Source organism: Myotis lucifugus, unplaced genomic scaffold, assembly GCF_000147115.1.
Source record: "Myotis lucifugus unplaced genomic scaffold, Myoluc2.0 scaffold_554, whole genome shotgun sequence".
NCBI classification, from domain to species: Eukaryota; Metazoa; Chordata; class Mammalia; order Chiroptera; family Vespertilionidae; genus Myotis; species Myotis lucifugus.
The window spans coordinates 108,672-125,349 of record NW_005871602.1 but is presented as its reverse complement, the minus strand read 5'-3'; the positions used below and the strand labels follow the sequence as shown (position 1 = coordinate 125,349).

Sequence of the window (16,678 nt, the reverse complement as noted above, 5' to 3'; positions counted from 1 at the left end):
TGGCTTCACATTAGAATCACCTGGGAACCTTTTTTAAAACCCTGATTTCGGGGCCTCATCATCCGGAAATTCTGTTTCTTTGTTACTAATGTTGTGGCCCCACCCCATAACAAAGAAACAGAATTTCCAGAGATGAGGCCCAGAAGTCAGGGTTTTAAAAAGGTTCCCAGGTGATTCTAATGTGAAGCCAAGGTTGAGAACCACTGGTCTAGGCCCTAGTGCAGGGGTCCTCAAACTTTTTAAACAGGGGGCCAGTTCACTGTCCCTCAGACCGTTGGAGGGCCGGACTATAGTTTAAAAAAAACTATGAACAAATTCCTATGCACACTGCACATATCTTATTTTGAAGTAAAAAAACAAAACGGGAACAAATACAATATTTGTATTTGCATGTGGCCCGCGGGCCGTAGTTTGAGGACCCCTGCCCTAGAGACTCTAGGGCAGTGATGGCGAACCTATGACACGCGTCAAAGGTGACACTCGAACTCATTTTTTTGGTTGATTTTTCTTTGTTAAATGGCATTTAAATATATAAAATAAATATCAAAAATATAAATCTTTGTTTTACTATGGTTGCAAATATCAAAAAATTTCTATATGTGACACGGCACCAGAGTTAAGTTAGGGTTTTTCAAAATGCTGACACGCCGAGCTCAAAAGGTTCGCCATCACTGGACTAGGGTAAGGCTCAAGATGCTGCGTTCCTAACAAGCTTTCAGGTGGGCTGATGCTGCCTGTGCTCAGCCACACGAGTACTAAAGGTCCACACCAGTGGTTCTCAAATTCTGCTCCTCAGTAGAATCACTTGAGGGAACTTTAAAAATGCTGATGTCCAGGCCACACCCCACACTAATCAAGTCAGAATCTCTGGAAACAAGATCCAAAGGGAAGAGTTTTTCAAGTTCTCAGGTGATTCTCCAGCTTCAGATCAGTGCTGTGCATCAGTGATTCGCTCACTTTCACCTGCACCAGAATTCCCTGGAGAGATGCTTAAAACAGACTGCCAGCCCTGGCCAGTGTGGCTCAGTGGGTAAAGTGTTGGCCTGCAGACTGAAGGGTCCCGGGTGCAATTCTGGTCAAGGGCACATGCCGGGGTTGCAGGCTCTAGCCCCAGGAGGGGGTGTGCAGGAGGCAGCCAATTAATGATTCTCTGCTCATCATTGATGTTTCTCTCTCTTCTCTCTCTCTCTCTCTCTCTCTCTCTCTCTCTCCCTTCCTCTCTGAAATCAATAAAAATATATTTTAAAAAACCACCGACTGCTGGGTTGCACCTTCACAGTTCCTGAATCAGGTCTGGGTGAGGCCTGAGGATATACATTCCTAATCAGTCCCCAAGAGTCTTGAAGGTTGCTGGCCAGGCATCACTGCACTTTGGGAATCATGGCTCTACACCATTGATTCCCAAAGTGGGTGCTACCGCCCACTCTGTGGGCCCTGCAGCAATCCAGGGGGGCGGTGATGGCCACAGGTGCATTTGGGGGCGATGAGTAACTGCTATTAAAATAAAAAATTAATTTCCAGGGGCTGAGTAATATTTTTTCTGGAAAGGGGGCGGTAGGCCAAATAAGTTTGGGAACCACTGCTCTACACTGTGATCTGTGCGCACGTTATGGACTTAGGATCTAAGTCAGTGCGCCTTAGGATGCACCCTCTAAGCTTAGCGCATGCTCAGTGATAGACACGAGGAAAGGTCACTAAGCCAGGTGAAGGGTCTCCTAATTGCTCTGGCATTTGGACCAATTTCTCTTCTCACAAGGAAGTGCTTTGCTGAAGGCCACATACTTCATGCTTGCTTTCTTTCCTGCTCTAGTATCTATAACAACTCTAAGAAAGAAAGGAAGTTACTCTGATAAAGATTTGTTCGTAGTGAACCCTTGAGACTTCCTTTTCACCAGTGTTTCTTCGTCCAACCGGCCCACACACCTTCCCAGCCATGGAATCCACAGCCTAGAGCTATCTGAATACTTAAGTCAGCCTTGTCCTTTCCTATTGTTGCATCACACATTTTCTTTTTCCTTAAAATAAACACTCTCGCGTTTCCAGGTGTTTGCTGTCAACATACCCAGTAAGATTTGCACAGCATTTCATCTCCAAAAGTCCGGTTTGATCAAGGGCACAAGCATAAATATCAATGCAGTGGCCATTTGTAGCAGTTCGATTAGCAAGCATTTCATAGTGCTGTGAAGAAAGGTAAACCAGTTTTAGGAAACAGTAAAATTATTCACCAGATATGCCTTATTATACCAAAGGGAAATAATCAAATATAGGGATATGGAGATAGTTTTTAAAAAAAACATCCAAATAGCCCTAACTGGTTTGGCTCAGTGGATAGAGCATCAGCCTTTGGACTGAAGGGTCCCAGGTTCGATTCCGGTCAAGGGCACATGCCTGGGTTGCAGGCTTTATCCCCAGTAGGGGACCTGCAGGAGGCAGCCAATCAATGATTCTCTCTCATCATTGATGTTTCTATCTCTCTTTCCCTCTCCCTTCCTCTCTAAAATCAATAAAGATATATTTTAAAAAACAAACAAAAAAAATCCAAATAATTGAGAGTTCTCAATCTCAAAACATTTTTGGCAGTTTTAAAGCCACCTACTCTAAGTTCTCAGTAATTTAACAGCAGCCAAGATCTGCAAGGTCATCCCAGCAAGAGCAACTTGCTGACCATGAAGCATGGCCTCAGCAAAGTAGCTGCCACTCCAGAGGAGCCTAAACCCAGCACTGGGCTACCACAACTTGACTACAGCCTGTATCCAGAAGCACCTACCTTGGTTGCTTTCTTCATGAAACGTGCGTTATCTTTCTCAATATCATGCCAGGAACGAATAGGAACCTTTAATTCATCTCCAACCACCATTCCAGGTCCTTGGGTGGGGGGACCCCCTGTAAACAACATAATCCTGGCTCCGGTGTTTGGAAAAGTGCCCTAAAACAGTAAATGGCAGCATTTTAGAAGCAGACAACTCCACCTCCAGTATCTTTCTGTTTCCCTGAAAATATACTACAAACGTGAGTTCTCATCAGCTATACTGAATACTAATACTGCAGAATAACACAGATGACAATGCACAGAAGCAGCCATATCTCTTCCAACCTGAAGGCTGTGTACATTTTTATTAATTTATTGTGAGCACTTCCCATTGCCCTAATTGCGGTGTGTTTCTCATGAAAACTTGGTAAATTTTAAAACATCGAGGGCTTCTTCAAGGTGGATAATAATAACTGAAGCACTTTCTGGTAAATTAACAGTCAACTGACTTAGGTTGCAACTGGTTCTCAAGCACAGTTTGAAAGCTACTTCTGAGAGCAAGTATGCATGGTTTGAAGCAGGGGTCCTCAAACTACGGCCCGCGGGCCACATGCAAATACAAATATTGTATTTGTTCCCGTTTTGTTTTTTTACTTCAAAATAAGATATGTGCAGTGTGCATAGGAATTTGTTCATAGTTTTTTTTTGAACTATAGTCCGGCCCTCCAACCGTCTGAGGGACAGTGAACTGGCCCCCTGTTTAAAAAGTTTGAGGACCCCTGGTTTGAAGAATCCAGTCAATTCTCAGTTACCTCCAACAAGCCAACAGCAATAGACAAAGCAACACCAGTGGATCGCAAAGGTCTCTTCCCCTGATTTACGGGCCATGGGTCCCTCTGCAGCTCCCCCAGAAGGTCAGTGAGGTTCATGTCAATCTTGTGAACAGGCTGCAGAAACCTGCATGATTTTGAATAGACACATCCATCCTGGTTTTAAAACGTACTCTGGTCTTCAGCCCTAAGTAATACATATTAACTGCTCTTTAAAATAATTATTCAGAATAAAAAAACTTGTAATTTTTTCTTCCAAGTTATCTCTAACTACAAAAACAACTCAAAGCAATTTTATTCAAAAAAACATCTTAAAGCCTAATATATAGCAATTTATATGTGTAACATGGAAAAAAATCAATTTAAATAGGTGCAAATCGTAAGGTTCATTATGTGGACAATCTTCATCATTCTGAAGATTCATAATTTGTGTTTCTCTTGAGCCTTGGGAGTAATAGAGAGTAACACTGGTTTCTTAACAGCATAAGAGAATGTCCCAGCAGGTCAGGCAATGCATTTTATCATGTTTGCTGAATATTAACCTGGCCCAGGGCAGCCCCAGACACTGAAGGGGCTGAGTGAAGTAAGTGCCTGATTTCAGGTTTGAGGACACCCAACAGAAGCCTTTTCAGTTTTCCCAGTTTTATTTAAGAATCAAAAAGGACAGCAGCCATGTGTTTAAGAGGAGGGGCACAATGGTCTCAAACCCTTTGTAATGATACAAGGCTAACAGGAAAAGCATTCTGAATGAACTTGCCACACATGTATGTAAAAACATTTATAATTCAGTTACATATGATACACAGATACTGCTGTGTTAAATACATTATTAAACATTAAATATCGTTTAGACCTAATTTATTTTTCTCTAAAAATAAGAAACTAAAAATTTTAACATTTTTCTTCCCTTGAGTGGATTGCCCTGCATGCCAACTACTGTATGTGCAACACTCTACATCGGTACCTCACCTGCTCGAAACAAAAGGGTGCTCCTGTGGTTGAGCAGGTCTTGCTTGTTGCATGGGCATGGCAGGCTTGGTCAGGCCAAGCATATCCTAAAAAAGAACCAAAAAGACTCATTTCCTCTAACACTGAAAGCAAAGGACTAATTAATTTTTAAGAAATACCCTTGCGCCCTGACCGGTTTGGCTCAGTGGATGGAGCGTCGGCCTGCGGATTCAAGGGTCCCGGGTTCGATTCCAGTCAAGGGCATGTACCTTGGTTGCAGGCACATCCCCAGTGGGGGGTATGCAGGAGGCAGCTGATCTATGTCTCTCTCTCATCGATGTTTCTAACTCTCTATCCCTCTCCCTTCCTGTCTGTAAAAAATCAATAAAATATATTAAAAAAAAAAAAAAAAGAAATACCCTTGCACCCAGCCAGTGTGGCTCAGTGGCTGAGCATCGACTCATGAACCAAGAGATCACCAGATTGATTCGTCAGGGCACATGCCTACAGGTTGTGGGCTCGATCCCCAGTAGGGGGCATGCAGGAGGCAGCCAATCAATCTCTCATTAATGTTTCTATCTCTCCCTCTCTGTAAAATCAATAAAAACATGTTTTTTTTTTAAAAAAAAAACAAACAACTTTGCTCCTGCTTGTATACAAGTTAAAGCACAAACCTGTATCTGTTTTGCAGTTAAATCCTTGGTCCCTCGGAAGACATAACTTTTGGAGATTCCTTCACAGCTGAGTTCATGAACCTGCACCATCCTCCCAAACGTGATCAAACCCACCAGAGCATCTGGAGGAAGGAGACTCAGGGACATTTGTAGAGATTCTTTGAGTGCTTGAAGGTCCTCTTCTTCTAGGCATGTGTCGACCACATAGAGGAAGACTAGAGGAGACTGTGGACCTCGCTTTATACAGAGAAAAACAGCATAGTAATCAATATACAAATAGACAGATCCAGCTCTTTTAAGTCAAATCAGGTATGTAAATAACAAGTCTTCAACTATATTTACTGTCCGGGGATAAGAACAGCTAAACAAACATCATTTAATAACAGGTTCTATTAAAGCAAACTGGGAAAAAAAACTAACTAAAAGAAAAAAACTATTTGTAGCTAACAAATTATTCCACGTTTTTGAAAGCCTTCTAAGTATCAGAATTGTTCCAGGTCCTGGGATACTTCAGTGAACCAAAGCAGCAAAGATACCTGCCAGCCTCAAGGAGCTAACTTTCTGGAATGGAGAAGGTAAGGGGGATTGCAAATGCCAGGAGTGTAGGTAAGGGGCTGGTTCTAGTATTAAATGGCAGGTCAGGGCAGTCTCATTAAAAAAGTAACATTTGAGTAAAAACCTGGAGGACAGGGAGGGAGGAGGATAAGAGTCCACCTGAGCACAAGAGAGAGCAAGGCCCACAGTCAGAGCATTGCAGGCATGCTTGTTCCTGGTATGCTTGTTCCTGGCATGTTAGGAGGCAAGACAAGGAGGCCCATCTGGCTGAATAAGGAAACTAGCAAAAACTGAGGTCGGAGTGGTAACACAGAATTGGTTCACAAAGGGTTGTGACACCATATGTTACTCTGGACAAGGGTAACACATGGAAGGAGAGTTGGAGAATGCCCCAGTATTTCAAGTGAGAGGTGGTGGCTGGCCCAGGATAGCAGCAGTGGGAGAAAAGTGGATGGATTCTGGATAAATTCTGAATATAGACCCAATGGGATTTCCTAATGGATTAGATACGGGATGAGAAAGAAAGTCAAGGGTGAATCTAAGGTTTTTTAAGCTGAACAACTAGAAGATGAAGTACCATCAACTGAAATGGAGAAGGCTGTGAAGGACAGGGTTTGAATTTATTCAGTGCTATCTCTTTTTTATGGCCTTCTCCAAGACCTGAAAATGCCAGAAAGTGCACACGAGCCCAAACTTAATGTTTAGAATCTTGCTGCCCTCATAGCTTTAACTCCACATGGAAGATAAAGCATTTCAAGAGAATCTCAATATTTAACATTAAATGTGCAACAAACCTGTATCATGTACTCAATTGTAGAAAACTGGGGCATCAATTCAGCAGGCTGATTCACCTCAGATATGCCTGTGTAAGCTGGAGGAAACTGAAGAGATGAAAACAAAGCCATGTTTTATTAGGGCTGAAAAATTTGTATGTTATACCTTTTATTTCCCATTTGTAATAATAGTTAATGATAACATATTAGTTTTGAAAACACAAAATAAGCATATTACTAAAATACAAAAATCAGAATTTAAAGTCTATAACCATGCCTTATATTTACATTCCATTATAACATTTTTTAATGCAGCTTTAGGTTAATTGTAACTTCTAAATGATTAAAAAATGCACTATTAAAAACCATTTTGAAGTGTTGTCCTGCAAATTAAAGGCAGAGATTTTAGCTGTATCAATAGTCTATGCAGTGGTTCTCAACCTTCCTAATGCCGCGACCCTTTAATACAGTTCCTCATGTTGTTGTGACCCCCAACCATAAAATTATTTTCGTTGCAGCTTCATAACTGTAATTTTGCTACTGTTGTGAATCGTAATGTAAATATCTGATATGCAGGATGTATTTTCATTGTTCGCGACCCACAGGCTGAGAACTGCTGGAAGACCAAAGCATTTATTTGGGTTATTTCAGCTGTTATCAATAGAGTAATACATGTTTGCTGTAGAAAAATTGGAAAGTACAGGAAAATATAAGAAAACAGAAAGAAAAAACCCTCACAATCCTATCACCGTGAGGTAGTCACTGTCAACATCTTGGCATTTTTACTTGCAGACTTTTCCTACTTACGCACAACTGAGGTTGTCCTATATATACAATTTTGTGACCTGCTTTTTGCGCTTAACATGTCACAAGCATTTTCTTGTTTTTAAAACTCCCTCCAAACATTTTAAATTCATAGTTTATAGGTTAAATTTTCCCCAAAAAATTTTTATTACAGTAAAATACATATAAATTTTACCATCTTTATCTTTTTTCAGTGTACAGTTCAGTGATCTTAAATACATTTATAATGTTGTACAACTGTCTTCACCATCCATCTCCAGAACTTTTCATCTTAAAAAAGTGAGACTTGGAATCTATTAAACAACAATTCTCCATTTTCCCCTCCCCAACCCCTGGAAACCACAGTTCTACTTTGTGACTAAGAATTTGACTACTCCAAGTACCTCATCAAAATGGTATCATAGAGTATTTGTCTTTTGTAACTAGCTTATTTCATTTAGCATAATGTCCTTAAGGTTTTTCCAAGTTATGGCACATATCAGAATTTCCATTTTAAGGCTAAATATTGCATTGTAAGCATTATACCACATTGTGTTTTTCCATTTACTTGGGTTGCTTCTATTCTTTAGCTATTGTGAAAACGCTGTTATGAACATGGATGTACAAGTATCTCTTCAAGACCTTGCTTTCAATTATTTGGGGTATATCTCCAGAAGTGGAAATGTCGCATCATTTGGTAAGCATCTCTAATAATTAAGCATCTTTTCAGGTGCTTATTGGCCACTTGTATATCTTCTTTGGAGAAATATCTATTCAAGTTCTTTACCCATTTTTTAATTAGGTTGATTGATAGTTTTTTGTTCTTTGAGTATTAGGAGTTCTGGATATTAATCTCTTATTAGATATATGATTTGCAAGTATTTTCAGCCATTCTATGGGTCTCCTTTTTACTCTGTTGACATTGTCATTGGATACCTTAGAATTTTCACAATAAATTATATTAAACACAGATATCAATTCAGAATGTACTAGGTGCCCTAGGTGGTTTGGCTCAATGGATAGAATGTCAGCCTACGGACTGAAGGGTCCCAGGTTCGATTCTGGTCAAGGGCACATGCCTGGGTTGCAGGCTTGATCCCCAGTAGGGGGTGTGCAGAAGGCAGCCAATCAATGGTTCTCTCTCATCATTGATGTTTCTCTCTCTTTCTCCCTCTCCCTTCCTCTCTGAAATCAATAAAATATATATTTTTTAAAATGTACTAGGAGGTAGAAATGTTTAAGATTTATATATACTTCTGAGTCTCTCATGGAAATAATTTGGGAATGGTATCTGCTTATAGTTTCCAAGCCTATAGTTACTCATCAACTCTACATTATTCTTTTCATCCCTGGGCTTATTGTTGCTATATCTGAGAATGAGACTGCTAATTGCAATTATAATAAAATATATGAATAAATAAATGCATGTTTTTATACCTTAAGATCTACTAGAGCACTGTACATTATGTTGGGCACAAATTTTTTCTGACAGCTTTATTGTGGTACAGTTTATATATCAAGAAAAACCATCCATTTTAAATGTACAATTTCATGACTTTTTATAAATGTACAGCATTGTGCAATGATCACCACAATCCAGTTTTAGAACATTTCCATCATAGGCACATTCATTTTAAAGAGTCTTTCTTGTGATTTGTGAGCACCTTCTAGTTTAGTAGTTTAAAATTTTTTAAGTCAAAAGAAGCTCAACACTGATACTTGGACCCTAAAAGTTAGAAAGATCAGAAAATGGAAATTCAGTAATGTACACTATCCAATTAGAATAAACTGAAGTCAAATGAAATATAAACAACATATCTGTTCTCTTATGGTAACATATTCACTGCCTACAGAGAATTTATTAGAGCTATCACCTTGAGTTTAGCAGAAATTGCTGCCTGCCAAGGCACAATTCAACATCACTTAATTTTTTCCAGAGTAGTACAATTCAAACAAAGAAAATACTTTAAAAAATATTCACATACCTGATTTCTTTGGAAACAGAAATTACAGGCCCAAAGTTTTGCCCGATAATCAACTTGACTGTGGAAAAAAAAATATCACAACTAGGTAACATGTTCAATTTTAAGGTAGAAAGCATTCAAATATAAACTTCAAGTTTAGTAAATTGCATAGATGTGATTCTGTATGGGTGTATGGATAAAGGTATGTAACACATTCACTGCAGTTAGAGTTCTGGCTGTTAAATACAACAAAGGTTTCCTTCAAACAGCAGTAATGAGACATTTAGTAAGTCCTTTTTTCTTCTTTTCCAATTTCCTAGATAATATTTAAAATGTTATACTTTATATGAATTATAGCTTATATCCTTTTGCCATGTTATCTTAACATAGTCTTTGTAATTTTTCTAACATCTTTATTGTTCAGATATGTGAAACTACTAAATTTCAATACTAAAAAGTATATTTCACACGGGGAAAAACTTCCCAGACTTTCACTTAGCTCACTTGAAGAAAAGTTGAGCAGGCATGCTTCTGAGTTGATAAAATTCCTAGAATTGGTTCAAGATACTTTAGTTGCCTCCCTCCCTGCTCCACTTTCTACATTTAGAAAATTAACAATAAGTGACTATCATTTTAAAAGAAGGCAGCAACATCTTATATGTGGACACATTACATAAAGCAAGGGAATGAAGTAAAAAATGTTCCCTCATATAAGAATTTTATCTGTTAAAGAATATTAATGACACTCTTCACCTATTTAAAAATTCTTTCAGCCGTAGCCGGTTTGGCTCAGTGGATAGAGCGTCGGCCTGCGGACTGAAGGGTCCCAGGTTCGATTCCGGTCAGGGGCATGTGCGTTGGTTGCGGGCACATCCCCAGTTGGAGGTGTGCAGGAGGCAGCTGATCGATGTTTCTCTCTCATCGATGTTTCTGGCTCTCTATCTCTCTCCCTTCCTCTCTGTAAAAAATCAATAAAATATATATTTAAAAAAAAATTCTTTCAAATAGTACCCACATTTAAGAGAAATATCATAGGGACAAAAAAATTTATACTTAACAATAAAATCATTAAGAGTTAAAATTTCGCCCGTAGCTCAGTTAATTAGAGTGTCATTCTAATACACCAAGGTTGCGGGTTCCATCTCTGGTCAGGTCACATAAAAGAGGCAACCAATGAATGCATGGGTGGGTGGAGCAACAAATCCATGTCTGTGTGTGTGTGTGTCTTTCTCTCTCTAAAAATCAATCAATAAATAAAAATTTATAAACAAACAAGAAAAGAGTTAAAATTTCTTCTATTATATCATCATTATACTAAATAGGTATGAGAAAACTGTCTAAGCTTTTTGATTTTTTTTTAATGCTTTAAAGGGCACCAATAAATACTAAAATTCACCTAAATACAAACTGAAAATCAGCCCCAAAAAAGTGAATTTCAAATCCTTTCCCTCTACTTCCACCTCATTCCCTCATAAATACTAATTTTATCTGAAGTATTAAAACCATCCATTTTAAATGTACAATTTAAGCCAGGGAGATCACTTTATTTTTAAATTTTTATTTGATTTTGAAAGAGAGTGGGGGGGGGAGGGAAGAAGGGAGGAATAGGAAAGAGAGAGAGGGAGAAACACATTATTCTACTTACTTATGCATTCATTGATTGATTCTTGTATGTGCCCTGACCAGAGATCAAACCTGCAACCTTGGCAGATCGGGACAATGCTCTAACCAACTGAGCTTCCTGGCCTGGGTATCAGGGAGATTTCTAAAAGCATTCATCAACTAAGAATCTCACCATCACCCAGCCAGTGTGGCTCCGTGGTTGGGGTCCACCTATGAAACAGGAGGTCATGGTCAGGTCCCATGCCCAGGTTGCGAGCACAATCCTCAGTAGGGGGTGTGCAACCAATCAATGATTGTTTCTCATCATTGATGTTCTATCTCTCTCTACCTCTCCATTCCTCTCTGGAATCAATAAAAAGCATGTTTAAAACAAAAAAAGAATCTCATCATTTACTAATCTCAAATTTGATGCCTTGCCCAAATTCAATCACTTAAATGAGAATCACAGAAATGTCATAATTTACTGTATTGATCATTTACTAGTTTTTAAATGAATTCATACCAAAGTGGATTGAGAATGGCTTTGCAAGTTGGCCTGCTGCACAGCACAGGTTCATACTGTACAGGGGGCAGGTCTAGACGTTCTTTCAAAGGTGTAAGGAGACAAGCCAAAGGTACAACCATTCTCGTAGCCTCGAGACGGCTAGAAGGCCACACATTCCAACTGAAACGCACACCATCCCGTTCTTCATTCTGCTGAATGAACTCCAGATATGTTGCCATAGTCTAAAAAGAAACTGAAGATAAAATTTTAATTGTATGTGAAATTGTCAACTAAACATCAAAGCCAAAAAAAAAAAAAAAAAAAAAAAAAAAAAAAAAAAAAAGGTCCCCTAGCGCAATGTTTAACACTAAGTCTGGAAGAACCTGTCACTGTAGGATGACAACACTTGCTTCCCGATGACCCCCAAAAGCTGATTAACTTCACAGTTATCTTTGACTACTGTTCCTTCCTCAACCCTCCTCTCTAAAACTTAAAAAAAAATAAAAGGAGCAGGAGGCTTACAATCATTTGATCATCTCTAAGCTGCATTTAAACCTCATGTCATCTCATCATCTCAGCCAATCATTTCAGCTCCTTGCCCAAGGGTTAGTCTCAAACTCTGTTTCAGCATCCAGCTACCTTCCTCCCTAATCCCTTTCCTTCCTTGCTCTACTAAAATAAACACTACTAAATTTTACATGCCAAGTGATCTTGTTTTTGTGCCCTTTTCCCTCCTCCCTTTGTTACCTGTGGAGGAAAGAACTGGATATTGATATGGGAATCCAATTCATAATGGGAACAGCCACCAGTTCTGAGTGAATTTTTACTTGGAATCACCAAAATTACAAAGGAAAGTTTGCTATTATGCTGAGTGACTTCCTCACCAAGACCTCTCTACACACCATGGTTGCTCATGCCCATGCCTTGAGAGATTCCAGTAATAAAATAGTCATTCAGACTAACCTTTTCAAACCCCAATAACACCAACTCCATCGAATATGTTATACATCCTGTTTATATTCTAAAATGCAGGCTAACACACATCTCAGCTATTAGGGTTTAAGAGAACAAGCACCTCAAGGGGAAGCAAATTAAAGAATCTACAATATTACTGGCCTCTAGTGCTCATTTCATACAGTGCTGAATAATAATTGTCTCCATGTTATCAGAAGCGCCTTACTGTAATGATTTGAACCAAGATAATTGTAATATATGGCTAGAAAAACGAATGAATTAGTCTACTAGACATAACGTACCCACAAAAATTCCAAATATTTGTTCCATATGCAACTCTATGGCATATATTTGTTATTTCTGGCAAAAGCGGGAAACTGAAGCACTGTACACAGGAGGCACTTCTGCAGCTTCCTGGATGGCAAATGGATGCAATTCTAAGATCACAGTTCTCAGCAAGTACCTCAACAGGCTTCACTGGCTACTTCCCTTCTCAAAACAGTTCATTATTAAAAGGTACTGGCTCCATCCAATGTCCTCAAGCAACTACATATTAAAACCTGCTCTCTCAGTTTCCCACTGTCTCTTCCCCTCATGCCTTCTTCTACAGCATGGATTATTTAACAAAAACCAAAAAAACATTTTTTATTTTTGTCAGTTACGGTTGACATACAATATTATTTTAGTTTCAGGTGTATAACCTTGTGATTAGACATTTAGGTAACTTGCGAAGTGATTGCCCTGATAAATCTAGCACCCATCTGACACTATATGTAGCTATTACAGTATTATTGACAATATTCCCTATGCTGTACTTTACATCCCCATGACTACTCTGTAACAACCAATTTGTACTTAACCCCTTCACCTTTTTCACCCATTCCCCTAACCCCCCTCCTATCTGGCAATGATCAAAATGTTCTCTGTATCTATTAGTCTGTTTCTGTTTTGCTTGCTTGTTTATTGTTTTTTAGATTCAATTGTTTGATAGATATTTACTGTCATTTTATTGTTCACATTTTTTATCGTTTATTTTTTCTTCTTTTTAAAAAAGAACCTTTAACATTTCATGTAATAATGATTCAGTGGTAATGAACTCCATTAGCTTTTTGTTGTCTAGGAAGCTCTTTATAGGTCCTTCAATTCTAAATGACAACTTTTCTGGGTAATCTTGGTTGTAGGTCCTTGCTGTCCGTCACTTTAAATATTTCTTGCCACCCCCTTCTGGCCTGCAAAGTTTCTGTTGAGAAATCAGCTGACAGCTTTATGTGAGCTCCCTTGTAGGTAACTAACTTATTTTCTCTTGCTGCTTTTAAGAATCTGTCTTTTAACCTTTTGCATTGTAATTATGATGTGTCTCAGTATGGGCCTCTTTGGGCTCATCTTTTTTGGGACTCTCTGGGCTTCCTGGACTTGTATGTCTATTTCCTTCACCAGGTTAGGGAAGTTTTCTGTCATTTTTTCAAATGGGTTCTCAACTTCTTGCTCTCCTTCTAATCCTTGCACACTCATGATGTGAATGGTGGAATGCTAGAGGTTATCCCAGAAGCTTCCTACACTATCTTCATTTTTTGGGATTATTTTTCTTATTGCTGTTCTGATTGGGTGTTTTTTGCTTCCTTATATTGCAAATCACTGATCTGATTCTCAGCTTCATCTACTCTACTGTTGATTGCCTATAAATTATTCTTCATTTCAGTTAGTGTATCTGTTAGGTCTGATCAAATAATTGAATTCTAAAGATCAGTTCCCAGGTGCACAAAATTCGTGCACTGGGGGGGGGGGGCGCCCCTCAGCCCAGCCTGCACCCTCTCTCAGTCTGGAACCCTTTGGGGAATGTCTGCCTGCCGGCTTAGGCCCGATCCCCTAAGCTGGCAGGTGGACATCCCTCTCACAATCTGGGATCCCTCGCTCCTTACCACCTGCCTGCTTGCTCCTTACAGCCTGGCTTGCTGCTCCTTAGCGCTGTCGTGGAGGCAGGGGAGGCTCCCACCACTGCCGCTGTGCTCGCCAGCCGTGAGCCTGGCTTCTGGCTGAGCGGCACTCACCCTGTGGGAGCACACTGACCACCAGGGGGCAGCTCCTGCGTTGAGCCAGTCTGCCCCTGGTGGTCAGTGTGCATCATAGCGACTGGTCGTTCTGCCGAAATGGTCCCTTAGGCTTTTATTATATAGATTAGGTCATCTGGAAAAACAAAATGGTGCTAGCATCCAGGGACAAGAGGAATCAGAGACTTTAAAGGACTCTGGGTGGGCTTTTTCGTGTGGAGAATTCTCTGGGCAGGTCCAGAGGGGAAAGATAATGGTCTTAGCAAGTGGAATATAATATAAGCAAAAGGGAATGCCGATTGTGAAGAGGTCTAAAGGTCAGTTCCCAGGGGAGGGACTCCCTCCCCCTAATGCACGAATTTCGTGCACCGGGTCTCCAGTTAACTCATAATTCTTTAGCCCTTTTGGCCTCATGCATTCCTTCTCCAGGGACCCTAAAAGTATCCTTCACACTGACTGGCTCATTTTAATGGTTTCCATGTGTTTTTGTTTTGCTTATGTTTTTATTGATTTTAGAGAGAGGAAGGGAAAGGGATAGAGAGATAGAAACATCAATGAGAGAAACATCTATCGGCTGCCTCCTTTAAGCCCCCTACTGGGCAGCAAGCCCACAACCCATGGGCATGTGCCCTTACCTAGAATCCATCTGGTGACCTCTTGGTTTATGGGTCGATGCTCAACCACTTAGCCATACCAGCAGGGTTCCATGTCCATTTTCATGCTGTTTAAGTTCTAAGTTCCTTCAGCATCCCTATAACCATTGTTTGAACTCTGTACTGGTAGCTTGATTGTCTCCATTTCATTTAGGTTTTTTTTTCTTTTTTTTTCTGGAAACGTTTCCTGTCCTTTCATTTGGGGTTTCTTTGTCTCCAAATTTTGGCTGCTTCCCTATGCTTCTTTCTATGTACTAGGTAGAGCTGCTATGTGTCCTGGACTTGGTAGAGTGGCCGTGTGTAGTAGGTGTCCTGTAGGGTTCAGTGGCACAGCCTCCCAGTTCACCTGAGCTGGGTGCTCCAGGTACATCCGTGTGGGCACTGTCCTGTTGTAATTGAGCCTTGATTGCTGCTGGCATCACAGGGAGGAACTGACCCCCAGGCCGATCAACTGCGAGGACCTGCTGTGACTACAGCAGAGGTGCTGCTGTGCAGAAACTGACCTTCAAAGCAGGACTTGCTTCCATGGGCTTTGGTGCTCAGGGAGTCTGCCCTTTGAGTGTGTCAGTACAGCATGGATTCTTAACCATGGGCACATAACCCACCCAGAACTTGAAGCTCAAACAACCTCTGAAACTTAGGTGAAATTCTGTGCGTCAATGGCTGTGCATCTAGTACCATCTAGGGAAATGGTTCTATGGCTTACACCAAATTCTCAAAGGGGAAGGGGATCTGAAGAGATTAACAGCTGAATGAATGAATATGTGAAAGGGCTGGAAAGATCCGAGAAGTGTCGGACAAAAAAAAAAAAAAAATCGGAACCCCTCTTACTCCATCCACCAAGGCATATTTTCAAGACACAGAAACCAAGTTTAACAAAGGTTAAATCCAAGGCAGTCAGAAGTCCGGTGTTCTAGTTTCAGCTCTATCAAGAAACAGAAGTCATTTCACGCGAAACGCGAGTTCAAAAACTGAAAAAGGGGTCTGGGTCCTTTCGCACCCCTCCTTTCAGAGACCTCCCTAGTCAGAAGCCGGCCTGCCGCCTGGGGAAAGCCGGCCTGGCGAGGAAAGCGTCACCCTCAGCAGACCCCTGGATCACCAATTGCACCCGTTCCTCTGCCCACCGGTAAAAGGATTCACCCCGGAAGCAAACCCTTCGCCGCCTACACTCCCACGCCTGTGCCCTCAGACCTCTGGCCCCTCCGGCGTCCCCCACTCACCTGGCCGTAGCCCTCCACCTGGCCGCAGCCGTCCGCACCTACAAGACACCGGCAGCAGCTCCCACCGCCAAGTCCAGCTCAGCTCTAAGTCGATTGGTCAGCGTCTCTGTGCGTCACTCCCGGCGCCGTCCACGGGCCAATCAAAAAGCGCCTCCTCCGGCAGGCAAGCGGAAGCAAGACATTCAGAGAAGCCGCGCCGCCATCTTGGAAAAGGGCAAGATACTTGTGCCTCACTCTACAAAACCGCAGTGCCTCAGAACATTTCTCCACGTTCACCGCTAAACGTTTCCGCTTTAGAAAACCTCGGCGCCAGCCGGACTGTTTTCTAGGCGCAGCCAGCACGCCTCAGGTGCACGCTTTGATCCAACATGACGTCCGCCCGCTTCAGTGGGAAGGTCCTCTCATCACCTTAGTTACAGG

The 16,678-nt window shown here is 40.9% G+C and overlaps 1 protein-coding gene across 4 annotated transcripts in view; it reads right to left on the bottom strand.

Annotated features, from left to right (window-relative positions):
• SEC23B (Sec23 homolog B, coat complex II component) overlaps window positions 1-16,678 on the bottom strand; it is a 45,397-nt gene extending 28,719 nt beyond the window's left edge. The window contains exons 1-9 of one of the 4 annotated variants that reach the window (XM_006104195.3): window positions 16,259-16,678; window positions 11,402-11,636; window positions 9,298-9,355; window positions 6,551-6,637; window positions 5,202-5,438; window positions 4,549-4,634; window positions 3,562-3,706; window positions 2,768-2,926; window positions 2,063-2,178 (exon numbers count right to left, since the gene is read on the bottom strand). In XM_006104195.3, the coding sequence (XP_006104257.1) occupies window positions 2,063-2,178; window positions 2,768-2,926; window positions 3,562-3,706; window positions 4,549-4,634; window positions 5,202-5,438; window positions 6,551-6,637; window positions 9,298-9,355; window positions 11,402-11,622 (1,109 nt within the window). In that variant the 5' untranslated portion in view covers window positions 11,623-11,636; window positions 16,259-16,678. Of the gene's footprint in view, window positions 1-2,062; window positions 2,179-2,767; window positions 2,927-3,561; window positions 3,707-4,548; window positions 4,635-5,201; window positions 5,439-6,550; window positions 6,638-9,297; window positions 9,356-11,401; window positions 11,637-15,020; window positions 15,276-16,258 lie in introns of those variants that run through there. The other 3 variants (XM_006104196.3, XM_023745504.1, XM_023745505.1) reach the window with 3 other exon arrangements.